The 11,293-nt window shown below is 46.9% G+C and overlaps 1 protein-coding gene across 1 annotated transcript in view; it reads right to left on the reverse strand.

Moving 5' to 3' along the window:
• The window catches only part of focad (focadhesin), a 148,486-nt gene that overhangs the window by 53,759 nt on the left and 83,434 nt on the right, over nucleotides 1–11,293 (reverse strand). Inside the window, exons 15-20 of the mRNA XM_056300322.1 lie at nucleotides 9,780–9,906; nucleotides 8,232–8,366; nucleotides 6,404–6,454; nucleotides 6,139–6,222; nucleotides 5,604–5,733; nucleotides 1,494–1,682 (exon numbers count right to left, since the gene is read on the reverse strand). Coding sequence (XP_056156297.1) covers nucleotides 1,494–1,682; nucleotides 5,604–5,733; nucleotides 6,139–6,222; nucleotides 6,404–6,454; nucleotides 8,232–8,366; nucleotides 9,780–9,906 — 716 coding nt within the window. The remainder of the gene's footprint in view (nucleotides 1–1,493; nucleotides 1,683–5,603; nucleotides 5,734–6,138; nucleotides 6,223–6,403; nucleotides 6,455–8,231; nucleotides 8,367–9,779; nucleotides 9,907–11,293) is intronic.

The raw sequence follows: 11,293 nt of genomic DNA on the forward strand, positions 1-11,293 counted from the left end.
ACATGTATGGGAGGAGGCATGTGGTAGTCTGCAGCCCTCCCCGGATCAGCAGAAGGGGTGGAGCAGAGACTGGGACGGCTCGGAAGAGTGGGGTGATTGGCCAAGTACAAATGGGGTGAAAAGGGGGGGTGTTGAAGAATGGTTTGAGGAACATGACAGAGTTCAAGGTGTTGCCTTGGCCTCCCAACTCCTCAGATGTCAATCTGACCGAGCATCTGTAGGTTGTGCTGGAAGAATAAGTCCGATCCATGGAGGCCCCACCTCAGAACCTACAGGACTTAAAGGATCTGCTGCTAATGTCTGCTGCTAAGTCCATGTCTCAATGGGTCAGAGCTTTTTTGGCAGCACAAGGGGGACCTACACTATATTAGGCAGGTGGTTTTACTTACTTATTTGGATTTTTTTCTCCCCAATTGTATCCGGCCAATCACCCCACTCTTTTGAGCCGTCCCTGTCTCTGCTCCACCCCCTCTGCTGATCCAGGGAGGGCTGCAGACTACCACATGTCTCCTCCCATACATGTGGCATCACCAGCTGCTTCTTTTCACCTGACAGTGAGGAGTTTCACCAGGGGGACACAGCGCATGGGAGGATCACGCTATTCCCCCCAGTTCCCCCTCCCCCCCAAAAAGGTGCCCCGACCGACCAGAGGAGGCGCTAGTGCAGCGACCAGGACACACACCAACATCCAGCTTCCCACCCGCAGACATGGCCAATTGTGTCTGTAGGGACGCCCGACCAAGCCGGAGGTAACACGGGGATTTGAACCGGTGATCCCGGTGTTGGTAGGCAACAGAGTAGACCGTCACACCACCCGGACGCCCTGGCAGGTGGTTTTAATGTTTTGGCTGATCTGATCTGTGTATATTGACAGTAAAGAGTCAGGTATCAAAAAAATTGTGGATGTTTGCGATTAATTCTGTACAACTGTTACCATAGTTAAGAATATATAAATGCAAGCTGCAAGCAGATGGACAGAGAGATAGATCAATAAATACATAGCTGGTCAGATAGATAGATGAATAGATAGATGGACAGATAGATAGATAGATACATACATACATACATACATACATACATAGAAAGACAGAGACAGACAGACAGACAGACAGACAGACAGACAGACAGACAGACAGACAGACAGACAGACAGACAGACAGACAGACAGACAGACAGACAGACAGACAGACAGACAGACAGACAGACAGACAGACAGACAGACAGATAGATAGATAGATAGATAGATAGATAGATAGATAGATAGATAGATAGATAGATAGATAGATAGATAGATAGATAGATAGGGATGCACATGACATTTTCATTTTCCAATTCACAATAACATTTGAATAACTTTACATATACCTTGCTAATGATATGATCCATATGGACCTACATGAATGTCTTTCATTGAGGCTTATTATTATCATCATCATCATCATCATCATCATCATCATCACAGAGAGGAAGATGACTGAAAGTGGGCTGATCACCTGCGAGTCCCGGCTTCAGCCCTGGCTGCTTGTTCTTCTCATAGGTCTTCAGCATGAATGCTGGAATGCCGGCCACCGTTTTACCCTGGTCTGAACGCAGGCTTCCTGCTCTCAGGGCAGAATGATACACTCCGCGGGGCATCTGGCTCATCTCCTGCCTCACCAGCGATGTCAGGAAGAACTCATAAGCTGCAAACAAAAAAACAAAAAACAATAAGACAAAGATGAAGAGGCATAAAAGTCAGGTGCAAACCCAGTCAGATAAACCTAATAATAATAATAATAATAATAATATTGTCCATAGAAGTTCAACCCCTCCTCCACGTGGCACGGACTGGGCAACGCAAGTATGGCAAGCCAGTAATACAAGCGGCCAAAGGGCCGCTGACAATTAAACACAATGATGCAATTACGACTAACTAAATCACCATACCGCATCAGTCATCGTGCAGGTTAACAAGGACCACGATCCCCAGCGAGGAACCAGGCTGGGATCGAAAAGTCTGCTACTGGAACAAACTCTACCCACCAAATACTAGAGGAACAACACACCGAGGACACTCCTCACAGTGGCCTTCTATGTACAACAACTAAAAACCCAACAAAAAGAACAAGACAGAAATGGTTTAGGGAAGAGTATATAGATGTCATGGAAGCCTTCTACACTGCTTCACTAAACCCAACAGTAACGTCAATGTTAAAAGCTGCCTACAACATCTGGCGAGAAAAACACCTCACGGACAGATTGAATCTGGATGCCCACAAACTCTCCAGTGTCAGGTGCAACATCATTAAAAACCAAAGACTAACAGACGTGGAACTTGAAAATATACGAAAAAAGCTCAGAGAGAGCATCCCCAACATGAACATCGAGGAGTTAAACATCAACAAACCAGAAGAGAAAGCAGCAACTGGTGAAGAGGAAGAAGAACAAGCAGAAACCATCATCATGGACCCCCCAGAAGCACAACACCAAGTAAAGGCAGTCCAGGAAGAATACAACGAGAAAGAAGCAGAGATGACAGTAAGTATCAGGCAGAGATGGGAAACGCTGAAAGAAATTCCTATCGAAGAACGACTAATAATCCCAAAGATCAAGAAAAACCACCACTCCAAAGAAGCCATCAGACTTGCTAACAAAGCCATCCAAAACATCAAGGGTGAGATGACCAGACCGTTGAACCTAACAGAAATCAACCAGCTCATATATGCGGCCGCTTCAGCCATAACAGACACAGTAGGAAAAAGACCAAGACAACAAGAGAAATGGAAGAGAAAACAACCAGTTTGGAAGGAGAAAATTGAGAAGGAGATTAGGAAACTGCAGAGACAACTATCACTCCTGAGTGAAGTCGAGAAAAACTCCAACATCAAAGAGAGAAAAAGGAAACAACTGGAACAAAAGCTCAACATCAAACAGAAGAATGATATACAAAGGAGTTGAATCGAGTGCAACTGGACTTGGTATATATCCGCCTCTCATCCAAGAGGCTTCCTCAGTTCGTGCCTTTCTGACTACACCAAGCTAGTCTGACTGGCTGGTGATGAGACTCAGATATTTATCCTCTAGGAGTCGTTGTCAGAGCTATAGATATGCGTGGCTCTTTGTGATCCGATGTTTACCAACACCCGTCGCTAACAGAGCCATAGATATGAGTGGCTCTTTTGTGTACCAATGTTTGGCCGCGCCCGTCGTTATCGGAGCTATTGATTTGCATTTGTTTAGCAGCGACGGCAGATGGCGGCGCGAACTCGCCTTTGCGGCGGCCTCACCCAGTGCCAACTATGCAGTGTCTTTGTCCACGTCTACATCTGAGTTTGTGTCATTGTGTGAAGAACTTTTACGAGGATTTATGTCTGTGATCATCAATTTTGTTTGATGGCTAGGAGAGTGGGGCAGGCTAAGCTAACTGCTAGCCCATGCAGACCGGCAGCTCCAATAACACCAAGATAACACTGAGGGTGGTCTGGCGGCGGCCTCGCCTAGCCTTGACTGTGTTTTTAATATCATCGTGTGGAGTGTGGGGAGGTGTGTCGAAGGTGTCTGGCTGGGAGAGCTGGTGTTGGATCGGCTGAGGGAGTCTGGTCTGCTGCGTCCTGTAGGTCCAAAGACCACGGCCCTGACCAGAGCTGTGTCCGAAGAGGAAGCACCGAGGGCGGTCTTGACAGGACGCGGATGTGGGGCAGGCTAAGCTAACTGCTAGCCCATGCAGACCGGCAGTTCCGACAGTCATCTTGGCTGACAGTGACATTTTTGAATTGTGTTGCAAATATACTGAATGGACTGTGTTCTTGACTGTTTGTTTGTTTTTTTTTGCTTTGTTCTCTCTGGTTTTGTATGTTTTGATGGTGTCGTTTTTGGTTATGTGTTTTTGTCTTTTGGGTTGCACTGCTGTGGGGTGGGGGAAATGAACTTTGTGTATGAAAGTACATGAATGAGATCAAATCAAATAAAATCAATTTTATTTGTATAGCCCAATATCACAAATTACAAATTTGCCTCAGTGGGCTTTACAGCAACACAACATCCTGTCTTTAGACCCTCTCATCGGATAAGGAACAACTCCCTAAAAAAAAACCTTTAACAGGGAGAAAAAATAGGAAGAAACCTCAGGGAGAGCAACAGAGGAGGGATCTCTCTCCGAAGACGGACAACGTGCAATGGATGTTGTGTTCACGCAGTTTACACAATACAACACTGAAAGAGAATAACACAATTATTGTTCCCGATTCCCGATTTGATTGACGTGGTGGTGTTCAAAGGAGAGGTTGTGGATGTGTGGGAAGGGAGACTGAGTGGATCCATGGTGAGACAGAAATTGTGAGTGGTTTTGGTAAGTGATTTGGGACCAAGGATGATCGTGTCAGATTTATCACAATTTAGTTTGAGGAAGCTGACTTGCATCCATGATTTAATTTCAGCAAGGCGGTTGGTCAGATGCAACTGTATTTTCGTTTGCTGCCAAGAACATGCTCAACTCTGACAGTGATAAAACGCTTATTCTGTGGTATGATAAAGAAACTCTGAAGATGCACAGTGTCTTGCACCCCCTTGACAGTCATCAGTAATGTCTGGATTATAAAAGATACTCACACATCTGTTGCTGAACAATATTATTGTTGTGAACCCATAAGCTGTAACAGCATGTTCTCATAGCCAACGTAAGTTATGTTTCACTGACTTTTTTTTAAAAATAAATTAAAAACTAAAATATAGTGCTTGCATAAGTATTCAACACCCACATATCAGTACTTTATAGAGTACCCTTTTACTGCAGTAACAGCCATGATTCTAGAGCTTATGTGTTCACAACAATAATATTGTTCAGCAACAGATGTGTGAGTATCTTTTATAATCCAGACATTACTGATGACTGTCAAGGGGGTTGAATACTTTTGCAAGGCGTACTGTATGGTTAACAAGCCACGAAGACTTGATGTGAATAAAAACAGTTTGTCTCGACAAGATGGCTCCTGAAGATAACGGTGCATTCTAACAGTTTCACTCCAATCTTATGTGACACCAGAACAAGGTTCTTGTCAGTTTGTCACATGCCGAGTCATGAAACGTGCACTCAGAATCAGAACCAGAATCAGTGTGATCCCACAGGAACAGCTGAACCAACAAGAGCTTGTCAGTTTTTAACAACGTGGAACACTCACTGCGTTCACATGCACAGTTAGTGGTGCTACAGTTACAGCTCAGTTAGGCCATGTAACTGGACTACTGTCGTTGTCCCAGTAGACAAGAACCGGGGGAGAATCGATTTACTGATGGAAGTATGTCTGACCCCGGTACGCTAGGTGGCGATATGCCCCCTTTCAGCTGGTTGCTATTGGACCATGGGAACTATGAATCATGCGCAGAACGCCTAAGCCAGTTTTGAAGTGTATACGTGCCAGATTAAATCCATCCCCAACTGCATTAGCTAGGTGTGTTAGTCCCACTTCCAGAAATTCTGTTTAGTACGACTTCAGTCGGACTGACATGTTTACATGTGTTTTACAAGTCCAGTTTTAGTCGCACTAACACAATAAATCCACTTTTCTAACATCATGTAAACGTTCTGAGTGGACGAAGAAGAAGAGAGGACAGTGAGCAGAAGTTACCTGGCAGGGCAGATAGGTTGGTGAGAGCAAGGAGCTTCAAGTATGATAAACCTGGGACAGACAGATCCTTCTCCTTCTCCTCTTGGTCCTGTTCATCCTCCTCGCTTTCAGGCTTCACAGCCGGCCTGACCTAGTGTGGGGCCAGCACAACACACACAGCATGTGTTAAACACAGGTAAACTAGGGAGATGTGATTATGGGACATCACTACAGATAAATAATGTCTGACCAGCACTGGCCAGCATCCTTCCATTCATCACCAGTTAGTTACTGGTTCTATAACACCATTAAGCCCAGCAGGATGGTTTTTATAAAACCATTAAGCCCAGCAGGATGGACAGAGATCAGCAGGATGGACAGAGGTCAGCAGGATGGACAGAGATCAGCAGGATGGACAGAGATCAGCAGGATGGACAGAGATCAGCAGGATGGACAGAGGTCAGCAGGATGGACAGAGATCAGCAGGATGGACAGAGATCAGCAGGATGGACAGAGGCCACGTGAGCAGACTGAGTCGTGACCAGGAGCTTCTTACCGACTCAGGCAGGTGAGGCAATGTGTGCACTGACTCAGGGAACGCTGCTAGAGCCCTGTAGCCACAGCAGGCAACCTCTGGATCCTGCACACACACACACACACACACACACACACATTAAGTGTGTGTCCACATCTCTGTAGTATGTAAAATCACCCAGGTTGTATGCAGATATAAAAATGCAAACAAAAAATGACCAGTACACAAACACACATAGACAAGCTTACATGCACACACAGAAAAAGAATGTGATGTCTATACACACCTTGCTTAATGCGTAGCTCCAGAGAAAGCTGACCACCTCCTCTTTCAGTTTCTGCAGGGAAACAACACACACACAGAAATGAAGTCAGTCAACTTAAGCAAACCAAATAGACTCCGTATGCAAATCCTTCAGGAAGACTTGGCAGTACTCATGGTTCACACCAGTCCAGGCAGAGGACTGTGATTTAGCACAGCCCACCAACACTGGAGCCGAGCTACGTCAAGCTGATGGATTTATGCTACGCTCACAGAATCACGGAGCATTTTGTTTTACAGCCGATTGAACGGATGCAGGATACCTGGACGGTTTGTGCCACATGTATATTTCAGGCTGTGTTTCAGCTGAGTCTGTACCCTAGTCTGTACCCTAGCCTGTACTCTAGTCTGTACCCTAGTCTGTACCCTAGCCTGTACTCTAGTCTGTACCCTAGTCTGTATCCTAGTCTGTACCCTAGCCTGTGCCCTCGTCTGTACACTAGTCTGTACCCTAGTCTGTATCCTAGTCTGTACCGTAGTCTGCACTCTAGTCTGTACCCTAGTCTAAACTCTAATCTGTACCGTACTCTGTACTCTACTCTGTACTCTAGTCTGTACCCTAGTCTGTACTCTAGTATGTACTATAGTCTGTACCCTAGCCTGTACTCTAGTATGTACCCTAGTCTGTACTCTAGTCTGTACCCTAGTCTGTACTCTAGCCTGTACTCTAGTCTGTACTCTAGTCTGTGCCCTAGTCTGTACTCTAGTCTGTACCGTAGTCTGTACTCTAGACTGCACTCTAGTCTGTACCCTAGTCTAAACTCTTGTCTGTACCGTACTCTGTACTCTACTCTGTACAATAGTCTGTTCTCTAGACTGCACTCTAGTCTGTACCCTAGTCTGTACTCTAGCCTGTACTCTAGTCTGTACCCTAGTCTGCACTCTAGTCTGTACTCTAGAATGATGCACAGTAAATCAGCAGGGAGGAGTGCAACATGTTGATCAAGGACACTTGACGTTTAATGAACACACATCTGCTGTTAAAGACAAGCAGAATGGTGTGGGAAGATGGCGGCGCGGACTCGTGTTTGCAGCGGCCTCACCCGGCACTGATTATGCAGTGTCTCTGTCCACGTCTAAGTTTGTGTCATCGTGTGAAGTTTTTATTTTGATTGTCGATTTTGCTTGGCTGAGGGAGCCTGGTCTGCTGCGTCCTGTGGGACTGAGGAGGGAACACCGAGGGCGGTCTGACGGGACGCGGAAGCAGAGCAGACTAAGCTAACTGCTAGCCCACGGCCCTGCCCGAGAGGAAACAACGACGTGATCTGGCGGCGGCCTCGCCTAGCATCGACTGTGCAGTGTTTTTGTCTGCGTTTGTGTCGTCGTGTGGAGTGCAGAGAGGTGTGTCGAAGGTGTCTGGCTGGAGAGCTGGCGTTGGATCGGCTGGGGGGGCCTGGTCTGCTGCATCCTGTGGGCCCAAGGACCACGGCCCTGCCTGGAGCTGTGCCTAAAGAGGACACACCGAGGGAGGTCTGACAGGACGTGGAAGTGGGGCAGGCTAAGCTAACTGCTAGCCCACGACCCTGCCCGAGAGGAAACACCGACAGTTCCGACAGTCATCCTGGCTGGCGTTCGTTCTCTGGACGGTGGAGTTGTTGGACTGTGTTGTTGGCTGTTTGTGTTTGTTTTTTGTTTTGCTTTGTTCTCTCTGTTTTTGTATGTTTTTGGTCGTGTTGTTTTTGGAGGCTTTTGGTTCTTCGCAGCTAGAGGCAACACACACACACACACGCACACACGCACACACGCATGCATGCACACAACCCCTGTCAGAGTGTGGAGGATGAAGCGGGTACCTCGTACTCCTCCGACCTGACGGTGAGCTGGGGCAGCAGGGCCAGCAGCTCGGCGGTGGCTTTAACCATCAGCGGCCGGGAGTCACAGCTCAGTGTGGGCCCCAGGGCCCTCCATGTCGACACCATGTCCACGACCTGGAAACACACACTCAAGCTGAGCAAGCTGTCACCTGCTGTGCAAACAATGACCACACAAAGAAGATGACCTCCGACCCCTCACATCCTGCTCATCACCTCTTCCAGCTCTTTCCCTCAGGGAGGCGCTGCAGGTCACTGTCCACTGAGACTAAATACCTCACTACCAGCTGTTTCCTCCTAGCTATCAGGACTCTGCACTCCTCCCTCTGGTCCTCCTCACACACCACTGGCACATGTGTGTGTGTGTGTGTGTGTGTGGTTGTGTGTAACATGTTGTGCATCACTGTATTGTGTTTTTGAGATACTTCATTAATCCCTGTGGGGAAATTACACTCTGCACTTAACCCACCCCAGCTGTGTAGCTAGCAGCAGCGGGCAGCTGCCGTGCAGCGCCCGGGGACCAACTCCAGCTCATCTCGCCACGTCTTGCTCAGGGGCACAGACAGCAGTATTAACCCTAACACGCATGTCCTTCTGATGGTGGGGGAAACCAGAGCACCCGGAGAAAACCCACCACACACACGGAGAGAACATGCAAACTCCACACAGAGGACGACTTGGGATGACCCCTAAGGTTGGACAATCCCGGGTTCGAACCCAGGACCTTGTTGCTGTGAGGTGACAGCGCTAACCACTGGGCCACCGTGTCACCATTTTGTGATGGTATGTGGAGTGTCTGATGTTGTGTGTGTGTTGTGCTGCAGTTTTTATATATTGTACAGAAAACAGATCCACTGGCCTTGGCCGTGTGGCTGAGAAAGTGTCTGTATGTGTCTGTCCCTCACACGTCCTCACATTTCAATTACACCTGCGACAACACAGCAGCAGTACTGACACAGACTCAGTCAACACAATCATTTTAACACACACTTGAACTAAATTAAGGATTTCATGCAAGTTACACACGTTATATGAACTTCTAGACCTAAACATGTGCATGCTGGATACTAATACTTAAAATACGTGCATGCTGGATACTAATACTTAAAATACGTGCATGCTGGATACTAACACTTCAAATATGTGCATGCTGAATACTAATACTTCAAATATATACATGTTGGATACTAATACTTCAAATACGTGCATGCTGGATACTAACACTTCAAATATGTGCATGCTGGATACTAATACTTCAAATATGGGCATGCTGGATACTAATACTTCATGCTGGATACTAATACTTCATACAGAACGTAGCTCCTCTGTGAATGAGTCAACTAGGTGGTAAATAAAGCCGGCGTGCATGTGTGTGTGTGTGTGTGTGTATATGTGTTTGTGTGTGTGCGCTGTGTGTGTATGGGTGTGTGTATGTGTGCATGTGTGTGCATGTGCGTGTGTGTATGTGCATGCATGCGTGTGTGTGTATATGTGTGTATGTGTGTGAGTGTGTGCACATGTCTCCCCCACCTCAGCCTGACACAGCTCCTGGAGTCCCTGCAGGGCCAGAGCAGCAGGAGCAGCCAGGTCCGGTTTGCAGCACTGGCCTAGTATGTGTGTGATGGCAGCCAGCATGTCCCCTCCATGCTGGTATGGTCTGCAGAACACACACACACACACACACACACACACACACACACACACAATCAATATTCAACACAATAAAAACACAACACCTGAATGACAACATAATCAGAGCTCTGCACAACAGATGCCCTCACCCAGTACAAAACCCAGCCAGCATCATCCTCAACCAGTACAAAAAAAGAAAATATAAAAGCATTTTGATGTCAAGCCACGCCAGGCCTGCAGACATATGAGTAACAGACATGAGTGACAGACATCAGTAACGGACATGAGTGACAGACATGAGTGACAGACATGAGGGACAGGCATGAGAGACAGGCATGAGTAACAGACATGAGTGTCAGTCATGAGTGACAGACATATGAGTGACAGACATATAAGTGACAGATATGTGTGACAGACATGAGTGACACGCATGAGTGACAGACATGAGTGACAGACATGAGTGTCAGTCATGAGTGACAGACATGAGTGACAGGCATGAGTGACAGACATATGAGTGACAGACACATGAGTGACAGATATGTGTGACAGACATTAGTGACAGGCATGAGTGACAGACATGAGTGACAGGCATGAGTGACAGACATGAGTGTCAGTCATGAGTGACGAGCATGAGTGACAGACATATGAGTTACAGATGTGTGACAGACATGACAGACATGAGTTACAGACATGTGTGACAGACATGAGTGACAGACATGAGTGACAGGAATGAGTGTCAGGCATGAGTGACAGGCATATGAGTGACATACATGAGTGACAGGCATGAATGACAGACATGAGTGACAGACATGTGTGACAGACATGAGTGACAGGCACGAGTGGCAAGCATGAGTGGCAGACATGAGTGACAGGCATGAGTGACAGGCATGAGTGACAGACATATGAGTGACAGACATTTGTGACAGATATGAGTGACAGACATCAGCGTCAGGTATGAGTGTCAGGCATATGAGTGACAGAAATGTGTGACAGACATTATTGACAGACATGAGTGACAGGCATGAGAGTCAGGCATGAGTGACAGACATGTGTGACAGACATGAATGACAGACATGAATGACAGACATGTGTGACACACATGAGTGATGGACATGAGTGACAGGCATGAGTGACAGACATGAGTGACAGGCATGAGTGTCAGGCATGAGTGGCAGACATGAGTGACAGACATATGAGTGACAGACAGATATGAGTGACAGACGTGAGTGTCAGGTATGAGTGACAGACATGAGTGTCAGGCATGAGTGACAGACATGAGTGTCAGGCATGAGTGACTGACATGAGTGTAACAGACATGAGTGACAGACATGAGTGTCAGGCATGAGTGACAGGCATGAGTGACTGACATGAGTGTAACAGACATGAGTGACAGACATGAGTGACAGGCATGA

Source organism: Lampris incognitus, chromosome 20 (assembly GCF_029633865.1).
Source record: "Lampris incognitus isolate fLamInc1 chromosome 20, fLamInc1.hap2, whole genome shotgun sequence".
NCBI classification, from domain to species: Eukaryota; Metazoa; Chordata; class Actinopteri; order Lampriformes; family Lampridae; genus Lampris; species Lampris incognitus.